General features: G+C 48.2%; 1 protein-coding gene across 2 annotated transcripts in view; it reads right to left on the bottom strand.

The window, feature by feature from the left end:
* Nucleotides 1–18,284, bottom strand: part of col5a1 (procollagen, type V, alpha 1) — a 357,252-nt gene that overhangs the window by 88,584 nt on the left and 250,384 nt on the right. For both annotated transcript variants that reach the window (XM_078550223.1, XM_078550222.1), the window contains exons 21-32: nucleotides 16,089–16,142; nucleotides 14,748–14,792; nucleotides 13,110–13,163; nucleotides 10,673–10,717; nucleotides 10,502–10,555; nucleotides 7,584–7,628; nucleotides 6,508–6,561; nucleotides 5,281–5,325; nucleotides 4,405–4,458; nucleotides 1,967–2,074; nucleotides 322–375; nucleotides 182–235 (exon numbers count right to left, since the gene is read on the bottom strand). In XM_078550223.1, coding sequence (XP_078406349.1) covers nucleotides 182–235; nucleotides 322–375; nucleotides 1,967–2,074; nucleotides 4,405–4,458; nucleotides 5,281–5,325; nucleotides 6,508–6,561; nucleotides 7,584–7,628; nucleotides 10,502–10,555; nucleotides 10,673–10,717; nucleotides 13,110–13,163; nucleotides 14,748–14,792; nucleotides 16,089–16,142 — 666 coding nt within the window. The remainder of the gene's footprint in view (nucleotides 1–181; nucleotides 236–321; nucleotides 376–1,966; nucleotides 2,075–4,404; nucleotides 4,459–5,280; nucleotides 5,326–6,507; nucleotides 6,562–7,583; nucleotides 7,629–10,501; nucleotides 10,556–10,672; nucleotides 10,718–13,109; nucleotides 13,164–14,747; nucleotides 14,793–16,088; nucleotides 16,143–18,284) is intronic.

Here is an 18,284-nt window from a genome sequence, read left to right on the forward strand (position 1 = left end):
GCCTCAATACCATAGTGGATGGAGCAAAACCTCACTGGGCTGGGGAAATAAACCCATCTCTTCACATAATAAACCATTAGCGCTTCCTCCTCAGGCTACTTAGTTCCCCTGACAAAGAAACCCGTTTCTGGATGGCAGAACACAACACACAATGTCTGTCAGTTATTCAGCTGAGACCTACCCTCACTCCTTTCTCGCCATTCGCTCCTGGGAATCCTGGGAATCCAATCGAACCCTGAAATGAGTGAGAGAAAAATCATCAACAGGAACTCTCAGAATTCCGGATGGGAACTGCCTCGTGACTGCAGGAGGTTGACTTACTTTCGGGCCTTGTCTTCCTGGGTATCCCGGCAAGCCTGGAACTCCGAGCTTTCCCTAGAGCAACAGAGGAAACAGGTTAACTGGGCAGCAGGAACAGGGGAATTCCCACGTAACCCCTCTTACAGGAGACAGGTGCACTGGGATAATACCACATTGAGGAAAGCTTTCAGACAGCCGGGAATCTCAACTCCCAAAGTGGACCTTTCAATCTTTCAACTGTGGATTGGAGAGCCAACCCCAGGGATCACTGAACCTTATTTGTATGGCTGGCATCTTTCACTTATGGAGTTTACCCTTGAGTCTATTATTCTGTGGAATAAATGGATATTTCATATTGTCACATAAGGGTATTTAGCATCAAGAAAGGTTCAGTTGCCCCAAGTCCACCTACCCAACATATCCCACAACTCCACCATATTGTGAATCATCAGATACTAAAGCAGTCCGTGCCCATATGTAACAAGACCTGGATAATAATCAGGCTTGGCCTGATAAATGGCAAATAACATTCATGCCAAACAAGTGCCAGGCAATGGCCATCTCCAACAAGAGAGAATCTAACCATTGCCCCCTGATGTGCAATGGCATCACTGAATCGCCCACTATCAACATCCTGGGGGTTACCATTGACCAGAAACTGAACTGGACTAGCCATATAAATACTGTGGCTACAAGAGCAGGTCAGAGGCTAGGAATCCTGCAGCAAGTAACTCACCTCCTGACTCCCCAAAGCCTGTCCACCATCTACAAGGCACAAGTCAGGAGTGTGATGGAATACTCGCCACTTGCCTGGATGAGTGCAGCTCCCACAACACTCAAGAAGCTCGACACCGTCCAGGACAAAGCAGCCCACTTGATTGGCACCCCATCCACAAACATTCACTCCCTTCACCACCGACGCACAGCAGCAGCAGTGTGTGTACCATCTACGAGATGCACTGCAGGAATTCACCAAGGCTCCTTAGGCAGCACCTTCCAAACCCATGACCACTACCATCTAGAAGGACAAGGGCAGCAGATAGATGGGAACACCACCACCTGGAAGTTCTCCTCCAAGCCACTCACCATCCTGACTTGGAAATATATCACCGTTCCTTCACTGTCGCTGGGTCAAATTCCTGGAACTCCCTTCCTAACAGCACTGTGGGTGTACCTACACCACATGGACTGCAGCGGTTCAAGAAGGTGGCTCACCACCACCTTCTCAAGGGCAACTAGGGATGAGCAATAAATGCTGGCCCAGCCAGTGACGCTACCATCTCTGAATGAATAAAAAGAAAACTGCACAATCCCGCCTCTCCCCAGCTTCTCACATTCTCACTGAATGAATCTTTCACTCTTGAGAACAATATCACATTGTTTCTGAACACGTTTTCACTCTCTCCTTCAAAGAGCTCAATCAGAGCGTTACGCATGTCGGCGTGATTCCTGATCGAACTGGTTTATTGTTCTGCTTCACTGAACTGGAGGAAGTGCCAAAGGTCACCCCATGCTAAATATTTACACAGCCCCACCATGGGTTACTGCTGTTGAGATGAAGGGACGGGAAATCTTTCTGCCCGTTCTTATTGACTCCCTTTCAGTGACACTTGTTGCTCAGAAGTATAAACCCCGGGACATCTGGCAATGCTTCATCTTCAGATACCTTTTCACCAGCTCCTCCAGGTGGACCAATATCTCCTGAAGGCCCAAAGCGACCCTTGGGACCTTCGGGACCATCTTCTCCCCTGGGACCTGCTGGGCCGAGCTCACCCTGGCCAAAGACAAAAACAAGAATCAGTCAGTTGGGAAAAGCCTAGGACTAGCAAGTGAACTGAAGGCCACAGAAGTGGTTTAATTACAGCGCAGACAGGGAATGGGACATGAGGGGCGAGGGGCACTGGTGTCTGCACTGAGTGAACAGCAAGTAGGACAAGGGACACAGGCAGTGTGGGGCACAGAAACACTCCCGATAGCAGACACAGAGTGAAGGATCCCTCCATGTTACAGCGAGCGGGACTGTGACCAAATTTGGCTGGTGCCTCCCAGGTTCCTGCTGATCAGCTCTGTCTCTGTACAATTCAGACTCAGGGCAGTGTTCTCTTCTGTGCTTTTACATTCCAGAATATTAATTAGCTGTACCCCTTTCCAAAAAGTGGAAACTGTGAAATATTTTAGATTGTTTTATCCTTTTGATGACTGAATCTTGACCGAAAACCAATTCCTCTTTGAATAAAGCTCCTTTTGTGGACTAGCTTGGGTTTACAATGTGTTGTGTTTCATTCCAGCATCATGCAGAGACAGTTTGGAGCGGAGGCACTGAGGCAGCATGTGTCTCACACATACTGTGACATTAAATGGCTCTGACGCTGGGGATAGACTCGCAGCAGAGTCTGGCAGACAGATCGTGAAGGAATAGGCCGAGGGAGTAGAAATTGCTAATGTACAGACCCTGGAGTCAAGTACACTTGCTAGCCTGAAAAAACTGCATTGTAGCCCGAGATCACAAACAATTGAGTTTATAACATACAATAACACAGGAAATATAATGAGAGAGACTGGAAGAGTCAGAGAGAGATGGACAGAGGGAGGGCGAGAGATGGAGTGAGACAGCACAGTGGAAAGAGTCATGTGAACTGGAAGTTTCTTATCCCCTCATCCAGGGCAGCGATGGATTTGTTGGGTCTGAACCCCTCACTGCCTGTTTTGAAGTTTTAATTTGAGTGGTGGAATCAGGAATGACTTTCTGACCAGACTTTCTCTGTCCAGTGGTCACTGCGAGCAGCAGGTTTCTGCACTGTGAGCATCAGTGAGTTGCACGGTTCCGCCTGGGCTGATTGCAGCATCTTCTGGTATCGCTGCTGGTCCTTCAGTGGGATCCAACCCTCTTCTGTGCCCATCACTGACTGCAGCACTTAGTGAGTGTGTGTTCACAGGCTTGTGTGTAAGTGAGCATGCGAGCATTAGTGAGGGTGGCAAGGCAGAGCTGGGGCTGAGCTGGGGAGCGGATGTTGAAATGGGGTCGGGGGGGTGGGGGGGGGGGGCGGTGGGGGCGCTTGGGGATTCGCCCCCCACTCTACAAGACTGGGATTGGGGTGCCTGACACTTCACTAAACCATCTTTGCCAAGAACTGGCTTGTGGCTTTCACAGAAAAATGGAGAGGATATTGGAATGCAATCCAAACACAGGGGTGATGACCCAAGAAGCATGAGTAAGGGGAATTAATGCAATTTATTAGGGGGCGGGGGTGGGGTGTAATTTGTTTTAAAGGATGGGACTCATCCACAGTCAGGGCTTTGCTCATCAAAAGCGTGTGCCACACAGTCAATTCCCTTGCTTCTCTGATCGTTCATTGTGACGACTGGACTCAGTGACTGACCCAGTCTCCTGGTTTTGAGGGCCAGCCATGGGGATAGTCAGCTGTGAAAGCCTTCGCTCCCGGCTGTGTGTGTGTTACTGTCAGGCAGTAACTTTACTCCTTATCACCTTAACCCTTAAATCACTGGCTTAGGCCCCAGCTGGAGGACCGTGTCCAGTTCTGGGGCCTGGGCCCCACACTTTGGGAAGGATGTCCAGGCCTTAGGGAAGGGGCCGGAGGAGATTTAATAGAATGTTCCAGGAATGAAGGACTTCAGTTAATGTGGAGGGACTGGAGAAGCTGGGATTGTTCTCCTTAGAGCAGAGAAGGTTAAGGGGAAATTTAATCGAGGTGCAAAATCAGGAAGGGTTTGGATAGAGTAAATAAGGAGAAGCTGTTTCCAATGGCGGGAGGGTCGGTAACCAGGGGGAAACAGAAGTGTAAGCAATTGGCAAAAGAACCAGAGGGGGAGATGAGAATTTTGTTTATGCAGCGAGTTGGTCAAAGAAGCAGATTCAATAGTAATTTTCAAAAGGCAATTGGATAAATACTTGAAAAGGTGACATTTGCAGGGCTGCGGGGAAAGAGCAGGAGGGAGTGGGATTAATTGGACAGATCCTTCAAAGAGCCAGCACAGGGAAGATGGGCCAAATGACCTCCTTCTGTGTTGTTAAATTCTGGGATTCTGTTCCTATCTTCAGTCCCAGAGTGCTCAGCAGGAGCAGGATTTTTGGTTGTTACTCACTCTGTCACCCTTTACTCCCATGTCGCCTTTGAAACCTGGGAAGCCGTCTTCACCCTATTGAAGCAGAAAGAGAACCGAGAATGACATTAAATCAGCAGCCATCCCAACTGGGACTTCACTCCATGTCCAAACAATGGAGATTGCTCAATGGCTGACTGTCTCTCACAATGCACCCGCATCCAACGCACTCACAACACACACACACTCACACACACAGACACTCACAACACACACACACACACACACACACACACACACACACACAGAGACTCAACACACACAGACACAACACATACACACACACACAGACACTCACAACACACACAGACACAACACATACACACACACACAGACACTCACAACACACACACTCTCACACACAGACACTCACAACACACACAACACATACACACACACACAGACACTCACAACACACACACACGACACACAACACACACACACACAACACACACACAACACACACACACGACACACACACACGACACACACACACGACATACAACACACACGACACAACACACACACACGACACACAACACACACAGACACACAACACACCACACACGACACACAACACACACACACGACACACACACACAGAGACACACACACACACTCAGAGACACTCACAACACACACACACACACCCCCGCCCCCATAACACACATGCACACATTCACACACACTTGCCCACGCTTGCACTCACCCACAACCAACACACACTCGCCCATGACCAACGCTCATGCTCACCCCACGTTCATGCTGGCCCCAGGCTCACACACGCTCGCCCAGCTTGTTCTCAGGCACTCGAACACACCTGTACCTCACACCCGAGGTTGATAATCTGCTCCTTACCTTCTCACCTTTGTGTCCCATAAAACCACGAACACCATCAGCACCCTGAAAAAAGAGCAGGTCACAGTTCATGGCTTTTGGTACAAGTAACCCTTCGATGTGCTGGAGCCAGGACGTGACACTCAGAGAGGGGGGAACAAACACTTGGAGCAGCACCGCCCCCCCCGGCCCCCAGTGAGCATTTCAGCCTGACTCACACCTCCCACGCTATCAGTCTGGCGGCTGCATTTCCTCCGTTAAAACCATGTGCTACTTTTTATATGTCCCCGGCGGGCATGGTTTTTGCGGGGGGGGGGGGGTGGGACCATGTAAAATAGGGCAGAATGGGTGGAACTGTGCCAGTCTCGCCCAGCTGCTGCCGTGTGTGACTCAGTCATGGGCAAAACACTGCACTTGGCAACTGCACAAATCTCTGCAGAACGCCTACGGCCACTGGCTAGGAGAGGAGGAGCACTCATCCAGCCCACTCCCCCAACCCCCTTACTGCCCGCAGGCTGCTGGATAAAATAACACAGGCTGATTGTTCTGAAAAGAATTTTGATTTTGAAGTCTGAATTCTATTTTCAAGCTCCAAAGTCCTCTTTGTGCAGGACCCCACTCATTGGCTCATTGTAAATTCACTGACTGACTCCAACAAATCGACAACTCCAAAATCTAAACCACCAGGAGCTGCTGATTGCAGCCAATCAGGTGTCACAAACAGCGTCCCAGGTCTGTGAGCGCGAAAACAGTGAGAGTCAGTGTGTGTGTGACCCATACCCCAGTGAGAGTCAGTGTGTGAGGGACCCGTACCCCAGTGAGAGTCAGTGTGTGTGGGACCCGTACCCCAGTGAGAGTCAGTGTGTGTGGGACCCGTACCCCAGTGAGAGTCAGTGTGTGTGGGACCCGTACCCCAGTGAGAGTCAGTGTGTGGGACCCGTACCCCAGTGAGAGTCAGTGTGTGTGGGACCCGTACCCCAGTGAGAGTCAGTGTGTGTGGGACCCGTACCCCAGTGAGAGTCAGTGTGTGTGGGACACGTACCCCAGTGAGAGTCAGTGTGTGTGGGACCTGTACCCCAGTGAGAGTCAGTGTGTGTGGGACCCGTACCCCAGTGAGAGTCAGTGTGTGTGGGACCCGTACCCCAGTGAGAGTCAGTGTGTGTGGGACCTGTACCACCTCACTTGCGTGGTGTGCTATTCTCTGGGCTAATGGTCTCCACCTTGGATTTCTAATCAAATAAGTCTTACCTTGACCCCACGTGGCCCTGGATAGCCGATGGGCCCCTGTGGCCCTGCTGCACCCTGGAGAGGCAAAAGGTAATAATCAATGGGGGCTTTGTTGAGATTAGAAAGATTGCGAGTTCACGAACAAGACAGGTATAAGTGTAGTTTCATAAAGTGGAGGAATTTCTGGAAACCATCTCCTTTCATTCCTCCAAGTCGCTGTTGACATCTCGCTTGACAGACAAAGTTTCACCAGGTGACTCTTACATTCATCGGGTCGGAGTCATTCCTGAGGCTTCCATGGCATCACCTCCCTGCTGTGTCTCCGCGTGTGAGAGGGTACCACACCACAACCACAGGCAAATGGCTGGGGCGTCTAGTCTGATGCCAGGGATGGGGTCATGGGTCACGAAGAGCAACTCGAGAGGCAACTGTAGGCCCCAGGGTAGAAAGGAGGAAACCAGGGTAGACAGGAGGGACCCAGGGTAGACAGGAGGGACCCAGGGTAGACAGGAGGGATCCAGGGTAGACAGGAGGGATCCAGGGTAGACAGGAGGGATCCAGGGTAGACAGGAGAGACCCAGGGTAGACAGGAGAGACCCAGGGTAGACAGGAGGGATCCAGGGTAGACAGGAGAGACCCAGGGTAGACAGGAGGGACCCAGGGTAGACAGGAGGGACCCAGGGTAGACAGGAGGGACCCAGGGTAGACAGGAGGGACCCAGGGTAGACAGGAGGGACCCAGGGTAGACAGGAGGGATCCAGGGTAGACAGGTGAGACCCGGGGTAGGCAGGAGGGACTCGGGGTAGACAGGAGGGACTCGGGGTAGACAGGAGGGACCCAGGGTAGACAGGAGGGTCCCAGGGTAGACAGGAGGGACCATGGTGAATGGGAGGGACCCAGGGTAGACAGGAGGGACCCAGGGTAGACAGGAGGGACCATGGTGAATGGGAGGGATCCAGGGTAGACAGGAGGGACCATGGTGAATGGGAGGGATCCAGGGTATAAGGGTGGGTTAAACTAGATGCCTTGTTGCATGCAATAAAGAACAAGAATAGGTTAAAGGGAAAGAAAGACGGAAGCAGACAAGTGGAACTTACCGGGCTTCCCTTCTCTCCAGTGGGACCTTCTTTGCCAGGATGACCCTGAGACATAAAGATAAGATCTTGAAGGGTCAGAGCTGCAATGCATAGTCAGCCTTCCCCCACAGGCTCATCTGATCACTCATCTTACTTTTCCCACAGGTTTGCTTTGTTGTGATGCCCTAATCATGAGTATCTGATTTGGGGAACAGGAGGAGGCCATTCAGCCCCTCAGGCTTGTACCCTGTTCAATCAGATCATAGCTAATCTGTATCTCAACTCCACTTACCCACTTTGCTCTATATCTCCCCACTCCCTTACCCAACAACAAAAAAATCTATCAAGATCAGTTTTGAAAACTTCACTTGGGGAGATGAGGAGAGTTTTTTTTATGCAGTGAGTTGTTGTGATCTGGAAGGCGCTGCCTGAAAGGGCGGTGGAAGCAGATTCAATATGAACTTTCAAAAGGGAATTGGATAAATATTGGAAAAGGAGAATTTTACAGAGATATGGGGAAAGGAGCAGGGTGGCAGTGGGACTAATTGGATAGATCTTTTAAAGAGCTGGCACAGGCAAGATGGGCTGAATGGCCTCTTTCTGTGCAGAATCATTCTATGATTCTATGAAATTCAATGTGGGATAATTTGAGAATTTGAATTCAGTTTAAAAAGTGACCATGAAGCTGTCAGATTATCAAACAAGCCCAGCTGGTTCACTAATGCCCTTTAGGGAAGGAAATCTGCCATACTTACCCAGACTGGTCTACACGTGACTCCAGGCCCACACCAATGTGGTTGACTCTAACCACCCTCTGAAGCAGCCTGAACTTACTCAGTTGCATCAGATGGGTGCAACTAGAGACAGATAATAAATGGTGACACTCAAATCCTGAGAACTCCCCCCAGCTGATGTAACCGTACCCAAGTGATGTAACTCTCCCCGCTGCCAATGCAACTCTTGCCTGGTGGTGAATAAAAGAATTAGGAGGAGTAGACCACTCGGCCCCTCGAGCCTGCTCCACCATTCGAAAAGATCTTGGCTGATCTGACTGCGATCTCAAACCCATTTTCCTGCCTGTCCCCTATAACCTTTGACTCCCTAGTCTATCAAAAATCTGTCTAACTCAGTGTTGAATATATTCAATGACCCAGCCTCCACTGCTCTCTGGGGAAGAGAATTCCACAGACTAATGACCCTCTGAGAGAAGAAATTCATCTTCATTTCTGTCTTAAATGGGAGAGCCCTTATTTTTAAACTGTGGCCCCTAGTTCTAATCTCTCCCACAAGGGGAAACATCCTCTCAGCATCCACCCTGTCAAGTCCCCTCAGAATCCTATATGTTTCAATAAGATCATCTCTCATTCTTCTAAACTCCAATGGATAGAGGCCCAGCCTGTCCAACCTTTCCCCATAAGATAACACCCCATCCCAGGAATGAGTCGAGTGAACCTTCTCTGAATGGCTTCTGAAGCAAATATATCTTCTTTCAAATAAGACCAAACTGTACACAGTACTCCAGATGTGGTCTCATCTACGCCCTGTACAGCTGTAGCAACATTTCCCTACTTTTATATTCCATTCCTCTTGCAATAAACACCAACGTTCCTTTTGCCTTCCTAATCACTTGCTGTATCTACATACTAACTTTTTGTGATTCAGGTACTAGGACACCCAGATCCCTCTGTACTGTAGTGTTCAGCAGTTTCTCTATATTCAAATAACACACTGCATCTCTATTCTTCCTGTCAAAGTGGACAACCTCGCAGTTTGAAACATTATACTTCATCTGCCAAATTTTTGGCCACTTACTTAACCTGTCTATATTCTCTTGTAGGCTCTTTATGTCCTCTTGATAATTTACTTTCCTGCCTATCTTGGTGTCATTAACAAATTCAGCTACCATACATTTGGTCCCTTCATCCAAGTCATTGATGTAGATTGTAAATAGTTGAAACCCTAGCACTGATCCCTGTGGAATTCCACTACTTATAGCTTGCAAACCTGAAAAAGTCTCATTTATCCCAACTCTCTGCTTCTTGTTAACTAACCAATCTTTTATTCATGTTATTATGTTACCTCCTACACCATGAGCTCTTATTTTGTGTAGTAACCTTTGATGTGGCACATTATCGAATGCCTTTTGGAAATCTATGTACACCACATCTACAGGTTCCCCTTTATTCACCTTGCTTCCTCAAATTAGTCAATCATGATTTCCCTTTCACAAAGCCATGTTGGCTCTGACTGATCACTTTATAATTTTCTAAAGTTCCTGCTATTACTTCCTTAATAATGGATTCTAGCATTTTCCCTACGACAGACGTGAGGCTAACTGGCCTTTAGTGCCCTGTTTTCAGTCTCCCTCCTTTCCTGAATAGAGATGTTTGAACCTACTGGGGCCATACCAGAATCTATGGAATTTTGGAAGATTGCTACCAATGCATCTACTAGCTCTGCAGCCACTACTTATAAGACCCTAGGATGAAAGCCATCAGGTCCAGGTCCACTTGTCAACCTTCAGTTCTACTAGTTTTACCAGTACATTTTCCCTAGTAATTGTGATTGTTTTAAATTCCTCCCTCCCTTTTACCTCTTGATTTTCAAGTACTCTTGGGATGTTTTTGTGTCTACAGTCAAGACAGACGCAAAATACCTGTTCAACACTTCCACCATTTCCTTATTTCCCATTATTAATTTTCCAGTCTCACCCTCTAGAGGACCAACACCCACTTTACTTACTCTTATCCTTTTTAAATACCTATAGAAACTCTTACAATCTATTTTTATATTTCTAGCTAGCTTTCACCCACACTCGAATTTCCTCGTTAGTTTTTTTTACTCTTTCTTTGCTGGTTTCTAAAATCTGTCCTATCTTCTGACCCACTCTCCCCGTCGGTGCAGCTCTCCCCTCCCCTGGGGGTCCCGTGATGACTCACCGGGGGTCCGTCTGATCCTGGTAACCCTGGTAAACCTGGTTTGCCAGTGGGACCCTGTTGGTTGAAAAAGACAAGTTTGAGATAAGTGCAAACAAGACCTGATCACAGGGACGCTCGACTCAAACAGCGAGGAATCGGTTTTCTCTCTGCAAGAGTTTAACCAACACTTACTTTGGTTCCTGGAGGTCCAATTGGTCCCTGAGGCCCTGGGAGACCCTGTTAAACAAAGGAAATAACAACAGATTAAGAATAATTGCTGAAATTCTGCAGTTCACAGCTGGAACAACTGGAGAATGTGTTTTATAATTACAAATTATAATTTATAAATTTTATAAGATATTTTATAATTACATAGAATTACATAGAGTTTAAAGCATGGAAACAGGCCATTCAGCCCATCTGGCCTATGCCGATGTTCATTCTCCCACATGAGCTTTTCTCCCACCCTCTTCCTATCACCCTATCCTCCTATTCCTTTCTTCCATGTGTTTATCCAACTTCCCCTAATGTATCTATACTATTCACCTCAACCACACCCTGTGGGAGTGAGTTCCACATTCTCCCCACTCCCTGGCTGAAGATTTATTAGTGACTATCGCGTATTGATGGCCCCTCTAGTTTCTGTCTTGCTCACAAGTAGAAACATTCTCTTCTGTAATTGAGGCAACACTAAGTCACCCCTCAGTCTGCTCTTTTCAAGAGAAAGGAACTCGACTTGTTCATAAGAACAGCAGCAGGAGGAGGACATTCAGCCGTCCAGTCTGTTCTGTCATTCAATAAGATCATGGCTGATCTGTGATCTAACTCCATATGCCCACATTGGTCCTGTCACCTTAACACCATTGGTTAACAAAAACCTATCAAACTCCAATTTAATTTAACAATTATCTAGCATCAATTGCCATTTACAGAAGAAAGCTCTAACGTTCTACCACCCCTTGCGTGTACAAGTGTTTCCTAATTTCATTCATTTCCTGACAGTTGTAACCTCTCAGTTCTGGTGCCATCCTTGTCAATCTATTTTGGATCTTCCCCAGTGCCTCTGTATTGTTTGTATAATATAGAGACCAGACCTGGATGCCGTGCTCCAAGTGTGGTCTAAGCAAGGTTCTACACAAGTTTAATCGAACTTCTCTGCTTTTCAATTCCATCCCTCTAGAAATGAACCCCAGTGTTTGCTTTTTTGTGATCTTATTAACCTGTGTTGCTATTTTTAGTGATTTGTATATCTGTACCCCCAGATCCCTCTGACCCTTTACCCCATTTAAACTCGTAATTTCCAAGGAATATGGGACATCCTTATTCCTCCTATCAAAATGCACCATCTCACACTGACCGATGTTGAAGTTTATTTGTCAATTCCATGTCTATTCTGTAAGTTTATTAATGTCTGTTGTAATTTGTTCGATGCTTAGTATTGACTATTCCCTTATTCGGTTCGGGGTCATCCGCAAATTTATAAATTGTATTTTTGATTTTAAAGTCCAAACCATGTGAACAGCAATGGTCCTACCAATGATCCTTGTGGAACACCATTTCCCACCTTCTATCATTCTGAATAATTACCCTTTACTCCCACTCTGCTTTCTGTCTAGTAATCCATTCTGCCCCAACTCCACATTCTCTGACCTTATTCATTAATCTATTATGGGGCACCTTATCAAAGGCCTTTTTGAAAATCCAGATAAATTACATCTACTGCATGACCATTGTCTACTCTCTCCATTACCTCCTCAAAACATTCAATAAGGTTGGTCAAGCAAGATTTTCCTTTTGAAATCCATGCCAACTATTTGTTATATTTTTCATTTCTAGATGATCTTCTATTCTCTCCTTTAGTAGGGATTCCATTATTTTTTCTATCACTGATGACTGTCCATAGTTCTCTGGATATGTTCTGATCCCTCTCTTAAACATTGGTCTAACATTTGGTATACGGTAGTCCTCTGGGACTAAACCTGTTTCGAATGAATTATTAAAAATGTGTAATAATGCCTCTACTATCATTTCTCTCGGTTCGTTTAAATTCCTGGATGCTATCTGTCCAGGCCAGAGAGTTTTATCCTCTTTGAGTCTGATTAGTTTGTTTATTTCTCTTTTTATTTTGAACATGGTTATATCATTTCTAATCTCATTTCCGATGTCATGTTTAACCTCAGTACTGCCCCCAGAGGCTGCACAGTGGTTTACACACAAATCAGTCACCCTTGCAGGAGTCAGGGACTCGCTGCAATGGCGTCACAGTGAAGGTCCCGCAGCTGGGAGCACAGACTCTGCTTGGCGTTGGTTTGGTCTGGCTGAACATTGACACCAAATCCCACTCTGCCACACTGCGAACAGGTCAAACAACGAGACAGGGGCTCAGTTAATGATTAATAAACAGCAGAAATTGGGAGGGACTGTCTTCACAACCTCATCTACTGTGATAATGATTAGTGACTGGGAACCGAGCCTAAACTGGCCAGGGAGCAGGGGAAGTGTGGAACAGAAGACCAGAAATATGTGCCGGGCATCCGTTCACAGCATCTTCGGGCCCCCAGAATAGGGAGGGAGAGGCATCTGGCAGAGTGGCTGCTGTGTGCAGTCTATCGAAATGAGCGGGAGTTACCTGAGCTCCGGGATTTCCTTGCTGCCCTGGGGGTCCGGGTTCGCCTTGAGGACCCTAAAGACAGAAGAGGGATGTGCGGTTAATCCAACGCTGCATAAAAACATCAGGCTGCCATTCTTCAGAATATACACAATATCTGCAAATGAGGAACTTCATGTGACATTTGATGGCCAGAGAAGACGGTTGGGGTCTCACTGCCAGTGGACGAGGCAGGCCCGAATGGAACCACGTGTCCTTTGTAAGTGTCCACCATTGGGCCTTCCGCGCGGTTGAGGTTCCCCCTGGCAAGGGTCCTGCCTACCGACAGCTGCTGGTCAATCAGAGGTTGGCAGATACTCATTGCCACCCAGGGGAGAGGTGGCTGCAGCTGGCAATGTGCCCACCAGAGAGCAAGGGACTATTGTGGGATCCCAGACACCAAGTGAGTGAGGACAGGACGGGTGTTGCAGGGTGGGGGGGTGGGGGGAGGGGGGAGGGGGAGGTTGCGGCAAGTGCAGGGGGAGTGGCTTCCAATGGCTCCCCACCCCTTTCCGATGTCCGTTCCCCAATCGGGACCCCCGCACTCTTACCACTGGGAGGCTGCAGGCAATCCCGACAGGATTTACTGGGCAACTTCCCGAGGGAATGTGAAAACGTGTGGCTCCCATGAGCCAGTAAAGTCACACACTGCGCTCAGGGGGAATGAGTGTCAACTGGCTCATTAATAAGCCTGACTGACATCCCACTGCCTGCGAATGGGAATCCTACATCAGCGCCCCCCTGCCCCCGGCTTAATGGGGGGGTGGGGTAGGTTCATCCTCTCCTGCCGCTGGGAGTTAACCAGGGGGCTATCCCACCATTAAGTGGGCCTGGACGCTAGGATTCCTGGGGTGACGGGCTGCATTAATTCCAGCCCACTCGACTCGCTCTCCCCCTCTACCCCCCCACCCCAGCCCCCAGCGGGGGCAGTAACCAGGAGCAGGAGCCCAGGGTCTGAGATGAATTGCTGCCGCTCACTCTCCCATTGCCACCACTGGACTGGGATCTGGGGGAGCCCTGGCGCACAATGGTCAGCTCCTGCCCACGGTGTGGGGGAATTGGGTGGTCTTCACTGTGGAGCCATTGCTGGTGAGCCCGCAGGGTCTCAGTCTGGGAAACCCCTTGTTTATAAGGTCGGAGCTGCAGAACTGAAGGCTCCAGGTGAGCACCTGGTCTGGGATCTTTGGCCAATGTTTCCTTATGAATCGGTCCCATGAGCAACCCGCTGCCTCCCACAGGACGAGAATGGAAATAAAGATTGAAACTCCCCTCCCCACTGATCCAGGGTTCCCTGCCCCAGAATCGAACCCTGTCCCATCATCTAACCAGACGGATGGAGCTGGGCTACTCTGTGAGGTGGGGGGGTGGGTGGCAGGAGATTTGAAGGTTGAGGGGACAGAAGCACAAGTGCCTTGACACCCCCGACCCCACACCCAGGCCGGGGCTTTCCAGAGCCGCTAGCGGCAGGAATTGTCGTGGGCGGGAGAGGGAATTTGACGGAGCAGTCAGAAGTCCATTGACTTTGGACTGGGGCTTCTGGTCTGGTGGTGGGCAAGACCAGAAAATCCTGGCACCGGTGTCTGATTCAGTGGGGCGATGATTCTCAGCGTCGGTACGTACCTGACTACCCTTTGGGCCATGGTGACCGTCCATGCCTGTCACTCCCTGGAAAACAAAGGAAATGCAGCTTTAGTGACATTTTGGGATCAAGCTCACCCAATGCATCCAAAACGTCAAACTTTGAAATCGTTCCCTGTGCCCACATGTGCAATCGTTTATGGCCTGTATTTTCGGGTGGGTATGATTGTAAAACTGTCAGTGTTCACCACCATTACTTTACTGAAACTGATAGCGGTTTCTGGAGTGTGTCGAGCTGCAGAGATCCAGATGTTCGTGTCAGTGTATCGACAATGGTCCAGAGGGTGTGTGCTGCACACGGACACACAAACTGCAGCTCCCATTGCAATCAGGAGCTGAGAAAACCTTCCACCTCTCTGCTCTTTAACTCCGGAAAAGATTTTTTTTAAAAAAGGGTTTTTAACTGTGGCCCAACTTCAGAATTACAGCTCAAATTCCTCAACGGTCCTGATTTCATAATTCCGCATTGTCAAATTTCTTCATTAAGAAATTCCACATAATTTGAAAAAAAAAAACCCATTGTTTTTCAATTTTCTTACTGGCTTGTTTATCTTTATTTGAGCATTTTAATCCAATCATAAATCATTTATTTCACCATATAAACTGTAAATTGAAAGTCAAGAACATCCCGTGTTTTTAAACATGTTGGGTTTGCTAAATATGTCAAGGTGACTGGGTCTTTGTCTGTTGGCTGAAATCCTCACTGGTGCACAGCAGGGCATCACTTTGATATGGTGCCAGGTTTAAACTGCCCTTGGGAGAGGGGATATCTACCTCACAGAGATTCATGGGATCTTGTGGGCAGTTTGCAAGCACCATTGACTGCAAAATCCAGGCGCGTGAATATCAAAAGCTGCTGTGCTGCTCATGGCCCGAGGGTACTGAGGGAAGTAAGGGTGGAAATTGCGGAGATGCCTGCCATCATCTTCCTATTGCCCTTAGATACAGGTGCGGGGCCAGAGGACAGGAGAATTGCTAATGTTACAGCCTTGTTCAAAAAAAGAGTGCAAGGATAAACCCAGCAACGTCAGGTCAGTCAGTTTAACCTCGGTGGTGGGGAGGATTTTAGGGTTAGGGTTAGTTAACAATCACTTGGGCAAGCATGCAGTAATGACGGAGAGCGCATGGAGGTTTGTTAAGGTGAATCTGGCTGGGGTTTTCTGAAGAGGACAGTACTGTTGATGTTGTATATATGGACCTCCAAAGATTTATCACATATATCCTCGACCTCCCAATACCTGAGAGTGACTGACTGAAGGGGGTTTCTGTAACTATTAGTAATCATCATCTTTACATCGATGCATGTTTCAGGGGGATACTCACTGGGGGCCCTGGAACTCCTGCTGGTCCTTTTGGTCCCAGTAATCCCCGGGGGCCCTGCAAAAGAAACCACAATGAGGCTGGTAACCAACAATCTCAACCCCACCCTCTCCACCGTCTCACCCACCATCAAACCCACTCCATAAGACCATAAGACATAGGAGCAGAAATTAGGCAATTTGGCCCATCGAGTCTGCTCCGCCATTCAATCATGGCTAATAAGTTTCTCAACCCCATTCTCCCGCCTTCTTCCCATAACCTTTGATCCCCTTGCCAATCAAGAACCTATCTATCTCGGTCTTAAATACACTCAATGACCTGGCCTCCACAGTCTTCTGTGGCATTGAATTCCATAGATTCACCACTCTCTGGCTAAAGAAGTTTCTCCTCATCTCTGTTCTAAAAGGTCTTCCCTTTACTCTGAGGCTGTGCCCTCGGGTCCTAGTCTCTCCTACTAATGGAAACATCTTCCCCAAGTCCACTCTATCCAGGCCTTTCAGTATTCTGTAAGTTTCAATCAGATCCCCCCTCATCCTTCTAAACTTCATCAAGTATAGACCCAGAGTCCTCAAACATTCCTCATATATTAAGCCTTTCATTCCTGGGATCGTTCTCGTGAACCTCCTCTGGACCCTCTCCAGGGCCAGCACATCCTTCCTGAGATACGGGGCCCAAAATTGCTCACAATATTCTAAATGTGGTCTGATCAGAGCCTTATAAAGCCTCAGCAGCACATCCCTGCTTTTATATTCTAGTCCTCTTGAAATAAATGCCAACATTGCATTTGCCTTCCTAACTACCGACTCAACCTGCAAGTTAACCTTAAAAGAATCCTGGACTAGGACTCCCAAGTCCCTTTGCACTCCAGATTTCTGAATTCTCTCCCAATTTAGAAAATAGTCCATGCCTCTATTCTTCCTACCAAAGTGCATGACCTCACACTTCCCCACGTTGTATTCCATCTGCCACTTTTTTGCCCATACTCCTAACCTGTCCAAATCCTTCTGCAGCCTCCCCGCCTCCTCAATACTCCACTGTAACACCCTGATATACCCCACACCCCTCACTGTAACACTCTGATATACCCATCACTGTAACACTCTGATATACCCCACACTCCTCACTGTAACACTCTGATATACCCCACACCTCTCACTGTAACACTGATATACCCCACACCCCTCACTGTAACACTCTGATATACCCCACACCTCTCACTGTAACACTGATATACCCCACACCCCTCACTGTAACACCCTGATATACCCCACACCTCTCACTGTAACACTGATATACCCCACACTCCTCTCTGTAACACCCTGATATACCACACACCCCTCACTGTAACACCCTGAAATACCCCACACTCCTTATTGTAACACCCTGATATACCCCACACCCCTTACTGTAACACTCTGATATACCCCACACCCCTCACTGTAACACCCGATATACCCCACACCCCTCACTGTAACACCCTGATATACCCCACACTGTAACACTCTGATATACCCCACACTGTAACACTCTGATATACCCCACACTGTAACACTCTGATATATCCCACACTCCTCACTGTAACACTCTGATATACCCCACACCCCTCACTGTAACACTCTGATATACCCCACACCCCTCACTGTAACACCCTGACATACCCCACACCCCTCACTCTAACACCCTGATATACCCCACACCCCTCACTGTAACACCCTGATATATCCCACACTGTAACACTCTGATATATCCCACACTCCTCACTGTAACACCCTGATATACCCCACACCCTTCACTGTAACACCCTGATATACCCCACACTCCTCACTGTAACATCCTGATATACCCCACACCCCTCACTGTAACACCTGATATACCCCACACCCCTCACTGTAACACCCTGATATACCCCACACCCCTCACTGTAACACCCTGATATACCTTACACCTCTCGCCCTGATATACCCCACACCCTTCACTCTGATATACCCCACACCTCTCACTCTGATATACCCCACACCCCTCACTGTAACACTCCGATATATCCCACACCCCTCACTGTAACTCTCTGATATACCCCACACTTCTCACTGTAACATTCTGATATACTCCACACCCCTCACTGTAACACCCTGATATACCTTACACCCCTCGCCCTGATATACCCCACACCCTTCACTCTGATATACCCCACACCTCTCA

Source organism: Cetorhinus maximus, chromosome 10 (genome assembly GCF_964194155.1).
Source record: "Cetorhinus maximus chromosome 10, sCetMax3.hap1.1, whole genome shotgun sequence".
In the NCBI taxonomy this organism is placed as follows: Eukaryota; Metazoa; Chordata; class Chondrichthyes; order Lamniformes; family Cetorhinidae; genus Cetorhinus; species Cetorhinus maximus.